At 36.1% G+C, this 20661-nt stretch overlaps 1 protein-coding gene across 18 annotated transcripts in view; it reads right to left on the reverse strand.

The window, feature by feature from the left end:
• Positions 1 to 20661, reverse strand: part of NFAT5 (nuclear factor of activated T cells 5) — a 121505-nt gene that overhangs the window by 38182 nt on the left and 62662 nt on the right. For 7 of the 18 annotated variants that reach the window (XR_004973629.1, XM_036346128.1, XM_036346127.1 and 4 more), the window contains 4 exons: positions 14826 to 15384; positions 7977 to 8169; positions 5875 to 6065; positions 2596 to 2768 (listed from right to left, as the gene is read on the reverse strand). Coding sequence is in view for 17 of the 18 variants with exons in the window: in XM_036346128.1 (XP_036202021.1) it covers positions 2596 to 2768; positions 5875 to 6065; positions 7977 to 8169; positions 14826 to 15384 (1116 nt within the window). In the remaining variant the exon portion in view is untranslated. Of the gene's footprint in view, positions 1 to 2595; positions 2769 to 5874; positions 6066 to 7976; positions 8170 to 14825; positions 15385 to 15833; positions 15896 to 20661 lie in introns of those variants that run through there. The other 11 variants (XM_036346131.1, XM_036346133.1, XM_036346134.1 and 8 more) reach the window with 5 other exon arrangements.

Consider the following 20661-nt stretch of genomic DNA (forward strand, 5'->3'; position numbering starts at 1 on the left):
CCTTGCTGGCCTCTGAGCTTGCAGTTTGAAACATTGTAAAAAATATAGAAGCTAAACAAAACCCCAGAAACCTGCTTTAGTCCCACCAGGCTTCAGCCAGCAGGATCACAACATTGTTTCAAATACAGAAGGTAAACAAAGGCCAGAAACCTGCTTTCAGCAGCGGAGGCCTAAGAGCTGGAGCCTCAGAGCTAAAGCTGGCCCAGAATAAAAAATACAAAAAAGAAAAAAAGGAGCAGTTGGGAGCTTCAGTCACCCGCCAGCCTGAAAACAGTCCTCAGCCCCTCACCCAGACTGGCCAGGCACCCCAGTGGGGATCCCCACCCTGATCCAGGACACCCTTCAGGGCAAACCAGCCGGCACCCACCCATGCACCAGGCCTCTATCCTATATAGTAAAAGGGTAATATGCCTCCCAGCACCGGGATCAGCGGAGCCGCGAGGCCTCCTGGCACCGGGATCAGTGTGACAGGGGGCAGCGCCCAAACCCCCTGATCGCTCTGCGGCTCTGTGTGTGACAGGGGGCGGGGCCACAACCTCCCTATCCATCCTGCTCTGTTCGTGACAGGGGAAGGCGCCCCAACCTCCTGATCAGCCCTGCTCTGTGCCTGATATCGGGGAGCACCCCAACCCCCTGATCGCCCTGCGGCTCTGTGTGTGGCAGGGTGCGGCGCCCCAATCCCCTGATCGGCCCTGCTCTGTGTGTGACAGGGTAGAGCCATAACCTCATCGGCCCTGCCCTGAGTGTGAGAGTGGCGGCGCCCCTACCCCCACCCCACGGGCCCTGCTCTGTGTGTGATGGTGTAGAGCCATAACCTCCCCATCAGCCCTGCCCTGAGTGTGACAGTGGCGGCGCCCAAACCCCCTGATCGCCCTGCGGCTCTGTGTGTGACAGGGGGCGGTGCCCCAACTCCCCTATCGGCCCTACTCTGTGAGTGACGAGGGAGCTCCTCAACCACCTGATTGGCCCTGCTCTGTGCGTGACAGGGGGGAGCTCCCCAACCCCCTGATGGGCCCTGCTCTGTGTGTGACAGGGTATGGAGCCCCAACCCCCCTGATGGGCCCTGCTCTGTGCGTGACGGGGCAGCGCCCCAACCCCCTGATTGGCCCTGCTCTGTGCATGACAGGGGGTGGCGCTGCAACCTCCCCATCAACCCTGCCTTGAGTATAACAGGGGGCGGCCCCCCAACTCCCCAATCGGCCCTGCTCTGAGCCTGACCAGGGGCTGCATCTAGGGACTGGGCCTGCCCTCTGCCACCCAGGAGCAGGCCTAAGCCAGCAGGTCGTTATCTCCCGAGGGGTCCCAGACTGTGAGAGGGCACAGGCCAGGCTGAGGCCCCCCCCCCCCCGAGTGCACAAATTTTTGTGCACCGGGCCTCTAGTCAATATATATAAAAAGCCTAAGCGACCGTCTGACCATTCACTCGGTAGGTATGACATGCAATGACCATCAGGGGGCAGACACTTCAACCAGTAGAGGAGGGAGCCCGATTCCTCACGGAATCCGCCGTGTGTTAGGTTGCTGCTGGGGCATTGTCAGCCCCAAATCTGCTTCACCCACACCCTGGACCCATCGGGGGATGTTGGAGGCCCGGTGCCCATGTACCAGTGGGGTCCCCAGGCCTGGCCTGTGCCCTCTTGCAATTTGGCACCCCTCAGGGAATGTCGGAGAGCTGGTTTTGGCCCGATCCCCAGAGGCCAGGCCGAGGGACCCCACAGGTACACATATCTGTGCACTGGGCCTCTAGTTTATTTTATAATTGGAAGTTTGTACCTCTTATTCCTTTACCTTTTCACCCATACTCTCCTTCCCCTTCTGGCAACCAACCATTTATTCTCTGTGTCTAAGCTTCTGTTTCTGTTTTGTTTGTTCATTTGTTTCTGTTTTTGTTAGATTCTACATATAAATAAAATCATACAATATTTGTTTATCTGTCTGACTTATTTCATTCAGCATAATGCCCTCTGGGCCCATTCATGTTGTTACAAATGTTAAGATTTCTTTTTTGTTATGACTGAGTAATATTCAATTGTGTGTATAAATACATCTTTTTTTTATATCATTTATCTGCTGACGGATACCCAGGTTGATTCCATTTCCTGGCTTTTGTAAATAATACTGCAATGAACATAGGTAGGTGCATGTATCTTTTACCTACTGTTTCTTATGTTCAAAATACAGGGTCATAGCAATTTATCACACAGTGAAGATGCTGGGAAAATCCTTTGGCTTTCCAATTTACTTCTGGTAAACTACTTACAGTACGTCTTAAATCAGTATAGGACGATATTGGAAAACTACAAAACGCTACACATCCTTTGAATTTTATTCAAAATTATCCATCTTTAGTCTAGAAAATTTGACCATAGCTTTTAATGCTTCAAATTTTGCATGATCAAAAGCTTGAGTATGTGAAACATCTGAAATTTAGACTGTCTGAAAGATTATAGAAATGAAAAAAAACACCTCCATATATTTAATACCTCCTCCTTTCTTCCACACCTCCCCCTCTCAACCACCCCCCCCCATCCCGCATCCACCCGTCCCGCTGCCTGGCCTGTGTGCGCTGGCAATATCTCCTACTTTCTTACTTACTACATAAAATCGGAGAAGAGGGTGTCTGCAGTGTCAAAGTGGAGCCATCTTTCCGTGTGATATTAACTCGAAAAACCAATCTGGCACGAGTACTTTTCTTCTTGGAACCAGCAATTCCTATTCTGGCTTCAACATCAGCATTTCTCAATTTCAATATCCCTACGCAGTCCACCCTAAAAACAGAAAAAAGCACATTAACTGATATTTTCTGTTGTACATATGATACAGTATTTTTAATAAAACAAGTTTCTTTCTTTTAAAGTTGCTTCATTATTAATTTCTGAATATGTAATATAATGATAAGATTCCAATTTCAAAAAGTATAGAAGGGTAAATCATGAATATTCCTAATTCCTAATCTTGTCATCTTTTTATTTGTAATAGGAAAAACAACAAAAAAGTAAAATTACTATTTTAAAATCTGAACGTAAGTAATAATTTACAAAAGGTACTTTTGCTGTGTTATTTTTTAAATAAATAAATTTAGCCTCTGTCTTTTGGCAGTTAATTCAGATATAGAGGAAATGGGTTTATTTTTAAAAATATTAGTAATTATTCCAACAAGAATGGGACACTAAGTAGCCATAAAAACATATGATAAAGGATATTTAATGTTATGGGAAAATGCTAATAAGTAAAAAGCAGGTTACAGAACAGTGGGCACAATATTATTTCAATCTTATCAGAAAGGATGGAAAGATGAGTATCAAAATAGAGGTTAGCCCTAGCCAGTTTGGCTCATGAATAGAGCATCAGCTGTGGTTATTTCTGGGAAGTTGGCTTTTAAGGGGCATCGTATTAGCTTTTTATGATTTTTTTAATTTATTATTTTCAATTATTCTGTATTCTCAACTTACAATGTTTAGAAACTATTTAAGATATTTTTATTGATTACAGAGAGGAAGGGGGAGAGAGAGAGAAAGGGAGAGAGAGAGAGACATCAATGATGAGAGAATCATGGATCAGTCACCTCCTGCACGCCCCCTACTGCAGATTGAGCCCAAAACCTGGGCATGTGCCCTTGAATGGAATTGAACTGGGACCCTTCAATCTGCAGGTCAATGCTTTACCCACTGAGGTAACCAGCTAGGGCAGGTACTATTTTTTATAATCAACCAGAGGCCCGGTGCACAAAATTCATGCACAGGTAGGGTCCCCTCCCTAGGCCTGGCCGGCGATCAGGGCCTTTTGGCTGCCAGCCGGGGCCTTCCTTTGTTCTGCACCGCCCCTTGGTGGTCAGCGCAGGTCATAGTGAGTGATCGAACTCCTGGCTCCCAGTAGAACTCCCGAGGGGACAATTTACATATTAGGCTTTTATATATATAAACTATTCCCTTCCTCTCTTCCACTATATACTTTTACTTTTTAATTTTTAAAATATTAAAAATAGTTACTGAATATCTTTTTTTTAACCTTTCTTTAAAAAAAAGTTGTTATTTTTAGAAAGAAAGGAAGTGAGAGGTACAGAGAGAAAGAAACATCAATGAGAGAGAAACATCATCAAAAGGATGCCTCCTGCACACCCCTGATTGGGGATTGAGAGCCTGAAACCAGGGCATGTGTCCTGCCAAACAGGGAATCGATCTAGTGACCTCTTGGTTCATGGGTAGACACTCAACCACTAAACCACTAGCCAGGCTTTACTGAATATTTTTCAAACATTTCTTTTCCAATCAACTTCTTTTTTTCTTTTTTTAAAATATATTTTATTGATTTTTTACAGAGAGGAAGGGAGAGGGATAGAGAGCCAGAAACATCGATGAGAGAGAGACATCGATCAGCTGCCTCCTGCACACCCCGTACTGGGGATGTGCCCGCAACCAAGGCACATGCCCTTGACCAGAATCGAACCCGGGACCCTTCAGTCCGCAGGCCAACGCTCCATCCACTGAGCCAAACCGATCAGGGCATTCTATTGATTTTTTACAGAGATGAAGGGAGAGGGATAGAGAGTCAGAAACATCGACGAGAGAGAAACATCGATCAGCTGCCTCCTGCACACCCCCCTCCGGGGATGTGCCCGCAACCAAGGTACATGTCCCCGACCGGAATCGAACCCGGGACCCCTCAGTCCCCAGGCTGACGCTCTATCCACCGAGCCAAAGCGGTCAGGGCCTTTTTTATTTTTCCCACAATTAACTTCTTACCTATGCAAAATGGCTTTCAAAATGAAACAAAGCCAGCCCAGCCAGTGTAGCTTAGAGGTTGAGCATCAACCTATGAACCAGGAGGTCACAGTTCAATTCCAAGTCAGGGCACATGACTTTGTGGGCTTTGTCCCTAGTAGTAGGTGTGCAGGAGGCAGCCGATCAATAATTCTCTCTCATCATTGACGTTTCTATCTCTCCCTCTCCCTTCCTCTCTGAAATCAATAAAAATAAAAAAATAAAAGAAACAAAGCCAACCAGAGAAAGTCTTTAGCTATCCAATACAAATAATTACAATATAGGTCTACTCCATATATTTGCTGCTGTTATGGTTCAACTTCAGGATTCAAGTTCCTTAACAAAAGGTTTAAGGGAAACATTTTTTCATTTAAATCACTAACACTTCTAATACTTTTCGGGCAATGAAAATACCTAGAGTCCCAGAACATACTTTTTTTATAATATAGAAAAATAAGAACAGAAGGTAAATTTAGACTAGCAATATGCTTTTGCACACCAAGATCGGTCAAGGTGTGCCTCACCAGTGTGGCCCAGTTGGTTGGGCATAGTCTTGTGCACCAGGAGGTTGTCGTGTTGATTCCCAGTCAAGGGCACATGCAGTGCTGTGACCTCAATCTCCGGAAGGGAGCCTGCAGGAGGCAGCTAATTGATGTTACAGTCTCACATTGATGTGTTTTTTCTCTCTCTCCCTCTCCCTTACCCTCTCTTTAAAAATCAATTAACTATTCTTTTTAAAAATTAACTAATTAAAAGATGGGTCAAGGAGCCATAAATGATCTCTGTTAAGTAGCTTCTAAAACAAACATTAAGAAAACAGAAATTAGGAAAGCAAACCAAATTGTAATTTTTATTTTTAATGTTAATATTGTTAATCCCAACAAATAAACATATTATTTTCCAAAAAGCCAGCATTCCACCGGGCTTTTATTTCCCTGCCTTTCATAACAGGAATTCTCTAGCAAAGAGTAACAGTTGATTTAACCCATTACCATTCTTTAATAATCTATTTTTATAAACATTTTAATAAAATACTCAAAATCTTGTAGAAACTAAAAAATGTTCTTACCTACAATATATAGAGAGAACAAAAAATTTTTTACTAAGTACTTACGCTAGTGTCATGTTGTTGTTCGGATCAAGGCCAACTTCTATAACAGTAGTGCCTTCAATGTCCACTTCTTTGCAGGGAGTTGTATTTCGTCCAGTTACCCTGCAGGCCTGATAAAATCCATGTGGTTTCACTCGACCAGAGTCATTACCCACAAACACTTGCAACACTACTGGCTCATTATGGCCTTCCAGCTGGAGTGAGATAACATGGAGCATAAACACAAATTAGCCTTTCAAATAATCAAATTGTAAAATTAAGCATTTAGTACCAAGTCTTATACTTATAACTGGGTTATAATAAAGACATAATTTAAATCCTCAAGAAAAACAGAGGTAAAATATTTTCATAAAGGAGAGTTGACTAAGTTTCTGCAGAAAATCTTAAGTTTAAATTTCTCACTTGCCTGTTACTTGTTTTGAGTTTAGGGGACTGAGGATTGATTGATGTAGTACAAGCATGTCAAATTTGCAGCCCACAACGAATATTTTTGCAGCCCAGCCAATATAATGGTATGTAAAAAACGTTTTGCCCCGCTGGCGTGGCTCAGTGGTTGAGCATCGACCTATGAACCAGGAGGTCACGATGGGTCGATTCCCGGTCAGGGCACATGCCTGGGTTGCAGGCTCGATCCCCCGTGTGGGGTGAGCATGAGGCAGCCGATCAGTGACTCTCTCTCATCATTGATGTTTCTATCTCTCTCTCCCTCTCCTTTCCTCTCTGAAATCAATAAAAATATTTAAAAAAACGTTTTAATAAAAATTTTGTAACTTAATTTTTACAATAACCTGTTATACATAATTATTAATAACGAACTACAACGTTCGCTAATGACTGATTATTATACTCGTGTTGCATTCATTTCCCTTACGCGCCTTATGCACAGGCGCACCATTTCTCTCCACTAATACCAGCAGCGAATATTTTAGCAGCCGAATGCCATGTCCTTAGTCTTGGACTGACTTGTTTGGTGTGTGCAACAGGAAACATTTCGCTTTCGGCGAACAAAAAAAAAAAAAAATAGGTTTATTTGTGTTACGCTTATTAATTTGTGCAGTTATTCAGTGTCTGGTAAGTTAAAGTTCAAGAAAAAATCTTATTTTTTATTAAAATGTCCTATTATTTTATGTTAACGATTACTCATTTATTTCAGCCCACTGTATTCAGCATGTTTCTATCGAAATAAACCTACGTTTCTATGAAAATTGAAGTTTTTGTTTTTTTGCAGCCCACATAAACTTAAACCTTGTTTATTTGGCCCATATTAGCCTTTGAGTTTGACAACATGCTTGATGTAGTGAGTAGTAGAGGAGCAGAAATGATATTGTACATGTGACTATTAACCGACCATAAGTTTCCTGATCCCAAGTTTCTACCATTATTTCATTCAAGTATAAAACGAAAGGGAGTCCAACTAAATATTATTCAACTAACACATTTACACAAACTGTATTTATCAAGAATCTACCATTGACTGGTTTGGTATTTTGCAGGGGGTTAGAACACTTGTTAAACATCCCCTACCCAATTTTTTTGGTTTGTCTTCAAAGAGAAATATTCTTTGTAACAAGGTAGCCTAGGTGCTAAAATTTGAGCCCCCTTTAGTCATTAGTCTAAGTTCTGAAAAGATGAAGACTCAGTTGATATCCTAGTTCTTAAACTGAAGACTTATGTTACCTATCAACTGATCCTTTCCTGAGTTGAATAGTCCTGATTACACTAGCCATTTCAAAACCCTTATTTTTTTAAATTCATAATAATTTCTGAAATATTTATTTGAATTCACTTTAAAATTTCTTCTTAAATATAAAGCTTTGGAAGAATCTATTATGGTTGCTACTAATATCAAAAATAAGAGGAAGAAAATTCATGATTTCCAGATATTTTTCTTATCAGAACACATTATCATTTCCTTCCATTTAAACTAAAATTCAAATGACATCAAAGTAACAATATTTATCTTAGGGTTTAGTCAGACTTTTACTTTAATTCTATTATATATAGTTAACAAGCCTATCCTTCTATTTCAGGCAGCTTTTGCTGGTTAAAAACAAAATAAATGAAACTCGAGAAAATTCTTCATATAATGCTAAATAAAAAAGTACCTTTACTGTAGGAAAGCCTTGCTGTGTTCTATCCTTGACTGAGCCACGGCTACCTTCAGTCAAGTACCGAGCTCTATGCTGGGTCTCAGGTTGTATAAGTATCTTCAGCTCCTTTCCCTCACTTTTAACAGGATACTGTCCACTCAACATAGGGCTTTTTTTTACTCCAGTTCCTTTTTGGTTTTCCAATGTTCTGAGAAGTCAAAGCACAACGTGGAAAAAGCATCAAAAAGTGTTGTTGTTTTTTAACAAAAGTCATGTAAGATAAAGGAGGAAACAGAATAGGCAGTAACTTTAAAAACAACTGATTAACTTAATGACAAAATAAAATATAGCCTAGGGGAAGATATATTCCATAGTAAAGTATATTTTAAAATTTCATAATAAAATTTAATTAATGATGCAAAAATAAAAGAAAGTTTGGACAGGGCAAGACAAAGAATGCATATATATGGTAGGAAGAAGGAAGATTGAATGCAATAAACTAGGAATAGCAGGAAAGAATATAGCTAATGTCACTTATAACCTTCCACATTGTATTTCAGTCAAAATAAATTTTTTAAATTACATATATATGTGAGTGTTATATAAAGCTATGAGATTAACTACACCATTATTTTCTAATCAGACTTGCAAAGCAAATAAAAAAAAAGTAGGGGCAACAAAAAAGAAACAAGCAAACAATCGGCCTTAAAGAAAACCTTTAATATTCTTTTGGATAGCTTTCTCAGGATATCAAACTGAGAAAATTATAAATTAAAAAAAATCAGTGATTCAATTTTTATTGGAAATTAACTTTACTCTATACAGTCTTTCCCGGAAGTATAATTTTTTAGAGCATATTTTTTGTGATAAAATTATTAAAGCTCTTAGCGCATAAAAACTTTATAATCTGGGCTTTACTGATAAGCAATCTAATGTATTTTTATTTATTATTTTTGTTAATCTTCACCTGAGGATATTTTTTCCACTGATTTTTAGAGAGAGTAGAAGGGAAGGAAGGAGGAAAGGGAGAGAGGGAGGGAGGGAAGAAAGGGAAAGGAGGAGGAAGGGAGGGAAAGGAAAGAGGGAGAAAGGGAGGAAAAGGAGAGAGGGAGGGAGAAAGAGAGGGAGGGAGAGGAACATTGCTGTGAGAGACACACATGACTGGTTGCCTCCCACCTGCACCCCTAATAGGGCTGGGGATCGAACTTGCAACCCAAGCATGTGCCATTGACCAGGAATCAAACCCCCTTTTGGTGTGAGGGCCAATGCTCTAACCACTGAGCGGACCTGACAGAGCTAACTTATTTTTTTTTATTGTATTTCTAATGTTTATTTTGTTTATCATTCATTTTCTATGTGGAATATAGATTCAAAGAAAAATATTTCAAATGGTGGTTAGGACTTCAGGTAGACACATTTAATCTGAAGCACTGCAAATGTGTCATAAAAATAAACAGAAAACAATATTGTTAGTTTTAAAATAGGTTGAGGTGAAGGGGGTCAATGGGGGGAAAGGGGGGACATTTGTTATATTTTTAATAATAAAGATACGTTTTAAAAAGTAAAAGGTTGAAATTATCCATGCACTTTTAAAAATAGTCAGGGCCTATAATACTTTCTCTATGGGACCTTCTCAGTCCTAAGTTTATACTCACATTGACAATACAGAAGCCAAGAGATGACTATGGACAAAATTTCCTCCTAAAACAAATAGGCCCCAGGAGGAATATTATGACTTCAAACATAGAGGAGCCATGGTGGTTAAGCAGCCGTAAACTGGCTCTAATGTTTACCCCTCCATGTCTAACCAAGTTGTTGCCTCAAATTATCAATAACAAAACCAGCCCTGGTTCCATTCAGAGTACAAACTATGACTAAGAAAGGGACAGAAGAATGAAGGAAAGAAGGGATACAAAGGGATGTAATAAGACTGACTGGATAAGAAGAGTTTTGTGGACAAGTAGTGTTGAATCATTTTCATATTCCCTGAATCTTGTACAATTCCTTAAAGAGTAGGTGCTGAAAAAAAAAAGTTTGTTTATAACTTTTACAAACAAATAGGAAGAAGAAAGAGACAAGGAAAGGAAAGCAGAGGAAAAAAGGAGCTTCTATAATAGTAAGTGGCTATGGCATGCCAGTAAGTTTGACATAGTAAGTCAAAGATTACCTGAGTAAGTCATTTAAAAGGCCCTGGAAGAATAAATCCTATGAACAAAGTACTAAGTTGAAGCTGGAACAATGGGCAATAAATCCTATTTTTCTTTTCATCGTTCTGAGTTGAAATGCAAACATTTGCTCTAAATGTAATGTGGAATCCCTTACTTATAAAATTTTATAATGATAATCTGTTTTTTAATCATCTTAAAAGTAAAAATATTTACTTACTGAATCTAATATAAAAAAATCTCCCAAATATGCATTGAAAGGGACTAAAAGGAAATACAGCAAAATTCTAATAGCTGTATTGAATAACTAGACTATAAGTTATTTATTTTCTTCTATTTCTGCAGTTTTCAAATAACATCTATTAATTTTATAATAGAAAAGGGCATACTTTAGTTTGATATAAAGAAAATCTAGCATATCACCTAATTTGGCAAGATATGGTTTTATATTCACTTATGCTAGTGAAGCTACTATTTATGAGAATAGTTGATAATGAGTTTCACTATTTCAGTAAAACAAAATATTTCATACTGGAATGAAGACTGTTGAGTTGACAAAGTATACCCAATAGGGTTTAAAGAAACATAGCACATGTAATTAAACAATTTATGAAATGATACTTTAAAAAGCCCTTAAAACTATCCCTAGGTTTAAATGTAAAAATAGAATACATATATATTTAGATTTCTAGACATAAAACTATGGAAAACATCAACTAATTATTAGTCACTCAAATTACTAATTTTTAAGGCAAGATGGCTTAAGAAAAAACAAGAAAGTATCAGTTTATTGAATGAATTTTACTTCTAAATGGCATCTGAAAATAAAATCCACTCTCTTGGCATATTCAGAAGTCTTAAAATGACATTCTAATTCCTTTGTTCTACATAGTCTTCTGGTTGTCTATGTCACAAAAATAATTTTCATTATAAAATGCCCAAAAAAGGTTTCACATCAAGATAACGTCATATCTTAATTTCTAGGACTACCTAGAAGAAATATAGGGCTACTGAGTTTCAGGAAATTTAGTAGAAGGATTTAAGAATGATATGGCTAGGAATCGTTAAATACCGAGTAATATTTTTTTAAATAGTTTTGTTTTCTTAATAAACTCTATTATGTAACCTTTATTTTTTGGTTAATCCTCATCTGAGGATATTTTTTCCATTGATTTTTTTTACAGAGAGTGGAAGGGAGGGATGGAGAAAGAGGGAGAAAGAGAGAGAGAAACATTGATGTGAGAGAGACATACTGATCGGTTGCCTCCCACACGCCTCCTGACCAGGGCCAGGTTGAGATCAAACCTGCAACCCAGGTATGTGTCTGTGAATAGGCATCAAAACCAACCGAGACCCTTTAGTGGCCAGGCTGACATTTCTAACCACTTGGCAACACCGGCCACGGCATAACTTACATAACATTTTAATCATATAAAAATGCTATTTCCATCTTAAAGATCAATAAACTGTGGTACAGAACATATTTGAGAGTACATTTTCTGTAATTTAGCATTACATAAATTATAAGTTTATGGAATATTAGATTTAAGGCTTTATACCTATTTCTCAAAACATTTCTAAGTACATTTCATGTTCCTAACATTTTTCTTTTGAAGAATAATTGTCCTCAAAGGCCTAATTTTCTCTATATTTACATATGGTTTTTTCCTTTTCTTGATATAGTTCTTAATAATTCAAAATTTAAACTTCTGCCATCATTTCCATATACCAGAGTTAAATATTTTTCACTACCTAAGAAGCTGGACATTTCTTCTCCTGCTTGATGAGTTTCTGTTTCATTAATTATTTCATGATTTTGTCTTGACAAATGTTGTTATACTTTCCCTGAGTAACCTCAAATCATTTCTAAGATATATCTGTCATACAAAAGCAGAAGCAGAAAAAATATAGCTCAAGATATCTTTCATGTTTATTTTTTCTTTTTACAAGTTCTAATTCGCTTTAATAAGCAACTTATGAATGGGGCAGTATCCCTTCTAGCAGCTTAAAGGATGTTCTAAGTCAAGCATGTCAAACTCGTGGCCCTCAGGACACATGTGGCCCACAATGAATTTTTTTTTTTATATTTTATTGATTTTTTTACAGAGAGGAAGGGAGAGGGATAGAGACTTAGAAACATCGATGAGAGAGAGACATCGATCAGCTGCCTCCAGCACACCCCCTTCTGGGAATATGCCCGCAACCAAGGTACATGCCCTTGACCGGAATCGAACCTGGGACCCTTCAGTCCGCAGGCCGACGCTCTATCCACTGAGCCAAACCGGTTAGGGCTACACAATGAATATTTTTGCAGCCCATTCAATATAATGGTATGTAAGAAACGTTTTAATAAAAATTTCATAACTTAATTTTTACAATAACCTGTTATACATAATTATTAATAACGAACTACAATGTTCGCTAATGACTGATTACTATAATCGTGTTGCATTCATTTCCCTTACGCACCTTATGCGCAGGTGCACCATTTCTCTCCAGTAATACTAGCAGCTAATATTTTAGCAGCCGATGGCCACATCATTAGTCTTGGACTGACTTGTTTGGTGTATGCAACAGGAAACATTTCGCTTTTGGAGAACAAGAAAAATAGGTTTATTTGCGTTATGCTTATTAATTTGTGCATTATTCAGTGTCTGGTAAGTTAATATTCAAGAAAAAATATTTTTATTAAAATGTTCTATTATTTTATGTTAACGATTACTCATTTATTTCAGCCCTTTGTATTCAGCATGTCTCTATCAAAATAAACCTACATTTCTATGAAAACTGAAGCTTTTATTTTTTTGCGGCCCACGTAAACTTAAACCCTGTTTATTTGGCCCATGTTAGCCTTTGAGTTTGACATGCTTGTTCTAAGTTATCTCTTTAATAGCAACTACAAACCAAGTGTGTTGACTAACTTTCAAGTCAAAAATTTTTTTGTTTTCATTTGAAACTTTAACATTTATTTATAATAAATAAAAATAAAAATCTCTCTTCTGGAACTTAAAAAAAAAACTCTCTCCACTGAAACCCAAATAAACACATATCTGTATTTAATAATAGATGTACATGAGCCTTTTAGTTCTGTGCTATGTTTTCAGAACATTATTATATAGGTAATAGTTCTACAAATATGTTCTAGAATTCTTGAATCTGCTAGTGGCAACATTTTAAGAAAGGGTATACTTGTTTTCTTTTAAATAATTTCCTAATCTGGACTTTCTAAAAATAAAAAACAGTTAAAGTGCATTTTTCACTTAACTGCATCATACCAAAAAGTTTTAAATAAGAGTAGAGAAGCAAGTAGCAGAGAATAACTATTGCTTAAATGGTAAGTATTACTTTCAAAATATACTGAGAGAATATTTAAGGACAAGTATAATATACATTAAAAACACTCTGATACTACTCAATTAGATTTTTAACTTAAAAGATATCAATGATGTCATCAAGTAGTAACTCAATCAAAAGCTTCTCCATCACTTTTGTGACAATCTGAAATTATAGATCCTGGAGCAACTAAAGGACCATACCCTGCTTCCCCAAAAAACATCTCTCAAAATCCAATGTGTTAATTTTTATCAAACTATGTTGAACACACTGTAGGAAACTCTAATGAAAAAGTCTAGCAATTAAATATTACAATAAAAGTACTAAAGGAATTTAAAAGTTAAAAATAAGTCAGTATTCTGTACTATCTAGCAGTGAATATTCTGTAATATAGTTACAGAAATATATTTAGAGAGTGTTGTGAACTGGCAGAAATCAATGTAAACTCAAACATGTACTATGATTCCATTCTATCATCCTTCAAATACATAAACCAGAATCATAGAAAAAAATTTCATGATGTATTTTTTAAAAATCCCAAATCAGAGCTGTCTGCCTGCTCTCGATGTATGAGTCTGTCTCTATTTTGCTTGGTAGTTCAATTTGTTCATTAAATTCCAGATAGCTCTAGTGGGAGGGGGATGTTGTGTGGGAAGGGGGGGGAGAGATTGAGCAAAAAAGAGAAAAAGAGAGAACTCATGGATACAGACAACACTGTGATTGTGGTGGTGGGGTGTGGGCAGCATTGTGGATGTGGAAGAGGGCACAGAGGGGATAAATGGTGATGGAATAAGTTAAATTAAAAATCCCAAATCAGCACACTGTAATACAAAAAAGCTTAAAATAAATACATAAATCTAAATGATGAAAATCATGCCATCAATCAGTTTTTTCTTATTTTTATGAAATAAAAGAAAAATAAAGTCTAAAACCCTCACAAAAATGGAAACAGATTGAATCATATGGGGAGACAATGTGAAAAGAAAAACAAGTCCTTTGTGAATGTTGAGTTGTTTCAGCTAGAGCCATTACATGCTAGTTATTTGTATGAGTAAAAATGTCCTTAAATCCTTTTAAAATATAAATCTATTTGAAATTTAAGTTATTTCAAAACATTATTTTATTTTATACTACTTAATCACATTCATAATAAGATAACTATTGCTAAAATCTTTTGATATTTTATTTTTTCTCTAGTGAAACTTGGTAATTTTAACTTAAAATTTTCAGGTATTTCAATGATAAAATTATTATCTTTGCTTCAGATGCATACTTGAGTTAAGCAATTAAGAAAAGTGGGGAATGATTTTGTTGTTGTTGTTTTGCATAATGGTGATAGAACTTTAAAAAAAATGTGAATACCAACCCATTTCCTGCTTTTGAGTTGCCTTTGTTGTCCGTGGTAAGCTGAGAAAGCACATAATGAGGTGCTTTGGCACTGTCGGCATCAAATATATCCATATTAGATTCTTCACAATCTCGTCGTTTGACCCCCGGCCTCTGCTTTGGATTTCGTTTTCGTGATTTACGAGGTACCTCAGTATTATCATTGTAGGAACTGGTGCTCATGTTACTGAAGTTGGAGGGGGAATCCTCCATCCACATACTGCAGCTCTGCTCAGATTCCAATCCACACCCCTCATCCTGGCAGGACATCCGACTGTTATCCAGCAAGTCCTCAGGTGGTGGTGAGATGTACAAGACTGTGTGCCTCTTCGGTGTTGATGGATGCTGCTGGACTGTGTTACTGGTTAACTGCTTTTCACTTACCCCTCTGTTACTTACCCCCAAGGCTGAGGAGCAGCTCTCCACTTGCATAGCCTTGCTGTCGGTGACTGAGGTAGAATAAATGGTAGGGCTGGAAGAGGTGGTAAAGGAGCTGCAAGCACCGCCCATGGAGGAAGAGGAGGGAGCTGAAGAAGCATCTGCAGTGTACAATTTAAGAGTAAATACACTATACATGTTTTCACCTATGCTGGCTAGCAGTCCCATTGAAAATGTGATTTGTGAACTGATTGTTTTTCCCCAAAATGAATAGTTGGAATTTGGTTAAGCTTTAGAATATCAATGTTTCAAGTAATAGAAGGCCTAAGAAATGCATTTTTTAAAAAAATGCCCAAATAGAATTATTTTACTTGTGCTAAATTGATTTTTCAAAAAATCTAATTTAATGTTTTAAGCTGTAAAGCAAGAATAAAGCTTTTATTGCCTCAGCTGGATGTTTGGTTGAATTTTAATCATTTAAAATAATAAAGAAAACCCCAATATAAAATATATGCTTGTGGTCCACATTCAATGCCAATTAAATAATTTATTACAGAATTTGAAAAGTGGGACTGTGCTTAGCCACAAAATATTAAAATAAGTCTCTAACCTATGAAGCAGAGAACTACAGGTCATTTTTAATGCAGACACTCCCTGCTTCAGAGGCAAATCCTGGAATAAAAATATGAGAAAATAAATGAGAAAAGAGCTGCTGATTATTCCAGATATCAATTATAAAATAAAAAATAAAGAGAAAAATATTTAATCAATTGGAGGCAAAATGGAACTGGTACCGTCACTCTGTCACTATGATTATTGTCACTATAATCTAGAAGAATAAAACTGAAAAAGGTTTGATTTGGAACATGCCAGGTTGTAGGAGATAAGTAAGTTAACCACTGGGGAGGGTCTTAAAAAGTTGGAAGTGGTAGTTCAAAACCATAATCTCTAAAATAAATAAATCCGTCTTAAATGGCGGAATGAAAAGCAGAGTAAGGACAGATTATTGGATGGATTTCTTATATAAAGTACTTGATTACACTCAGCAACTGGTTACCACTATCCATTTCCTCTCTCTTTAAGGGCCCACTTGATTTAAAACCATTAAAGGAATTTCCTAATATACTCTGAGTAATAGCAAGTTTCATTGGCCAGAATCTAACAACAAAGAATTAAGCAAGAAAAATCTCTGGAGATCACCAGAATTGGTTCCTATAAAAAAGGTTTTTTAAAATAAGACCATTTATCTATTATGCTTAGCAAAAAAGATTTAAGTAGATCTTTTCAAAATATGTGGCAACTGGCAGAAGAGCTCATTGGAAAATAATACTACTTAAAATCCTTAATAGCATAACCTCAGAGGCACACTAATAATATTAGGGTTGGATGTTGTCAGTCCTAAAATCTTTCAAATATCATTTCATCTTGTATAATATGTGGGAAGGTTTATAATTGTATACACAATAAAAAATAGGTAACATGGCAGACAATTAAAGATATGTTTAAATGTAAAGTTAATTTTTATTGATAGCCACGTATGCCACTATTTTAAAATGGAATGATGAAACTTAAAATTGTGATATGCAGTTATTGGAATTGTAACATTCATATCAATTATAATATAACAAGTGAAATGTAAGAATGCCAATGTTTAGATAATCAAAAGCCACCTGCCAAAGATCTATTTTTAAAATGAAAACATGTACAAAAACACTTAAATCATTCGAAAGAGCTGAATTCAGTCATAATATTCATTACTTTAAAGGTTAAACAGCATAGTAATAAATATTAACATTAACAATGTGATCTACATAATGCCACACGGAGATTATTCCCAACTATCATAAATCAAAAAACTTAAAGCAATTAGATGATACCAGTTCCATTTTCCAGTTTGTATCCTTGTCAAATTCAGTAGCTGAAATTGGAAAATTCAGTCATTTTAAACTGCATTCCAATTTAAAGAAAAATTTATCAATTTTGTATCATGCATTAATGCAATCTTTTCTTAGTAAATAAATATTTTAAAAGATGTAAAAACTACAAAATCTAGATGCTAATGTCAGTGACAGTTTAGGAGCTGATTTGTAGCCACTTTGGGTTTAAATAACAAGTTTTTTTGAAAAATACAACAGAATTCATTTTAGAAAAAATAGAAAAGGTATTATGTCTAACATTCCTCTATCTGTTCCAACTATTGGCAAAAATGAAACTAAATTTTTATGTGTGTATGAGCCTATGTTCTTCATTTTCAGAGAAATACAAGTATACAGCATGCAACATTTGCAGTGGATCACATAAAGCATGCAGCGTGAATGCTGTGAATCTGTCTTTCTATAAGGAGCTTTCCCCAACCCACACTTTTTGAATCTAAGTACCAGGCACATGAGAATGCAGAATATGACCATCGCAGGGATCCCTGTCCTTGACAGATGGAAAGTACAGGTGAAAAACAATTATGAACTCAAAAGCAAGTTTAATCTGCAAGATATAACCCACCATTGCTCTTTGGTATGCTATATGAATTTATCTTGCAAATCTGATCAAAACAAACATGGTTATAAAACCAAATTGATATAATCATACATAAATGTCTGTTCCGGGACAGGTATGCCAAACTGTGATTTCATACTCTCAATAAATTAAAATATCCCATACATTTTTCTTAGACACCTAATGCACAATTTTTTTTATTTTACCTGCAGTTTCCTGGAAATAGTTATTAAATAAAAAAATTCATTAGCACAAAAATATAAAACTGAAAACATAAATTCTGTCAGGAGACAGTAGTAAGCATTCTTTAATTTAAAAATAGATAGCATTACTTTTTAAAGCCTACCTCAGTTTGACCCTAAATTATAAAAATTCTACTTATTTTAAGACTATAACAAATAAAACTATAAAACTCTTTATCATATTATCACTGTTGCTCTGATGATGATTATAGTGGTGTATAAAATCTTTCACATAAAGATACTATATTCTGGTTAGCAAGACATCACCAAAGTGCATTAATAATGCCAAGTTAGATGGTGGAGTATAAGAGCTATGAGCCCTTTGAGAGCATGGGCAATATATTTATCTTAGACTCTCCCAGTACCTAACATAGTGTCTTGCATGTTATTTGTTATTAATTTATGGGAAGCTAATATTTTATATGGGTGCTGAGTTATAGTAAAGTTAAATTGGCAAATAAATGTACCAATATGTTCACAATAGACACATCAGGTTTATTTAAAAAAAGATTTACTAACTAAAACTACTTAGACTATATATATTGCTATAATTGCATTATCTGATAGTGGGGAAAGGTTTAGAACAGTGGTTCTCAACCTTGGTTTCATATTAGAATCACCTGGGAATCTTTTTAAAATCCTGATTTCTGGCCCTCATCCTCCGGAACTTCTGTTTCTTTGTTATGGGGTGGGGCCACAATATTAGTAACAAAGAAACAGAATTTCCAGAGGATGAGGCCCAGAAATCAGGATTTTAGAAAGACTCCCAGGTGATTCTAATGTGAAGCCAAGGTTGAGAACCACTGGTTTAGAAGAAACTTAAGAGTTCAGAGGTAACTACTTGCTATTTCTATAAAGAGTGCTCTAATAACTTTCTTTCTTGAAACTATACATTAGCTAAATTACCTACTTGTGTACTAACCTATAAATTTACTAAGAATAAAAATCCTTAATATTATCTATTACAAATAAATGATAAAAATAATATCAAGAACATACTAGATTTCTAAACTCTAGTTTGTCATTTCTCAGCATCCCCAGAAAAGCACTAAAAAACATTCCTGGAAATATTATAAATGTAACTTAAGGTCACCATAGCATTAAGAAATAGCCATAGCATTAAGAAACAGCCCTGGCTGATGTGGCTCAGTGGCTGAGTGTTGTCCCATGCACCAAAAGGTCACCAGTTGGATTCCTAGTCAGAGCACATTTCTGGGGTTGTGGGCATTCAGGAGGCAGCTGATGGATGTTTCTCTCCCCTCTCCCTTCCTCTCTCTCTAAAATCAATAAAAATACATTAAAAAAATATATATATATACTAGAGGCCCAATGCTAAAAATTTATGCAAGTGGCTCGGCCCTCACAGCCGTGGCAACGGCTTTGTCCGGAAGGTTGTCCAGAAGGTCATCTAGACAGTTGTTCTGTTCGGCCATCTGGTCTAATTAGCATACTATGCTTTTATTATTATAGATATCAAGAAACAACTTAATTAACATTCTATAGAATAAAAATGCTAATGCAATCCTCATCTATATATTCTTTTTCATTTACAAGTTTTTATAAACAAAATATGCTAACTACTTTTCCTCACTTTTTTTTTTTGGTTTTGAGTCTCTATTTTTATCTATTAGAAATACAGAGACTGTTTAATTGCTACATTTTAAAATACAAAAACTCCAACATAAAAACGTTTTAGTAACTGCTTTTATTTTTCAATGAGCAGAGTAGTTATAATGTATTTGATTTATAACTTTATACTTTTATTTGTTCTTTAAATCCCTTACCAATCCTTCATAAAGATGGAAGTTTTCCTTAAATTTTTTCTTAAACTTATTCTTTCACTTAATGTGTAAATAAATATTTATTCATATTTTTCTTTTATGAAAAAGTTATCTTTGAACCCAGAAGAATTTTATTTTTCCACAGTATTACCTGTGACCACAGACAGCACAGCAAACTAAAGGGAAAACCAATATACTATATCTACAATTTACTAATGTAAATTTATAATCTCAAAAGAATAGATTAACTATGAAATTTATAAATGAAGGAAAGCATCACAGCTATCATGTTTTAATAATTATATTATTGATTAGCCAATTACTAGGTAAAATGCCAGTAATGATGGTCAACTTAAGTTGAATATATGGCTTCTTTTAAGAAGATGGAATAATTAAGGTTTACTATGAATATTCAAAGTAATTGGAATAAAAAGAGTGGTAGATAATATCTGCATGGATAACCCAAATGATTGCAAGCACTATTAATTTGATTACAAGGATGATAATGGATTTTTAAATAGTACCCCATATAGAAACCCACATAGATTTTATATACTCCTTACCTAACATGCTAAGAGCCCAGCCTGTTTTGTCTTCGGGACGGAAAGTATAGTGTCAGTCACCAGTGACTGACAGGGTGCTTATTAATTTTAAACAATATTTTAAAATTAAGAACTACTGGTTCTAGATTTGTTGAACTAGAAATTATTTTAATTACCATATCATTTCAATGCTTAAAATATCATAAAAAATAAATGATATTTTATATGGAACTAAACCTTTTCTAGAAAGCTTTGAAATTCGAAACATTCTTTAAAATCCTCAGAAGAAACAAATATCTTTTACAGATTTAAAATATATGAAAGAATTTACATTTAACTAAGCTCCCAAGATAAAAATGTGTTCCCTAGCATTTAAATAA

The sequence above is a fragment of the Myotis myotis genome, unplaced genomic scaffold (genome assembly GCF_014108235.1).
Source record: "Myotis myotis isolate mMyoMyo1 unplaced genomic scaffold, mMyoMyo1.p scaffold_m19_p_19, whole genome shotgun sequence".
Taxonomy (NCBI): Eukaryota; Metazoa; Chordata; class Mammalia; order Chiroptera; family Vespertilionidae; genus Myotis; species Myotis myotis.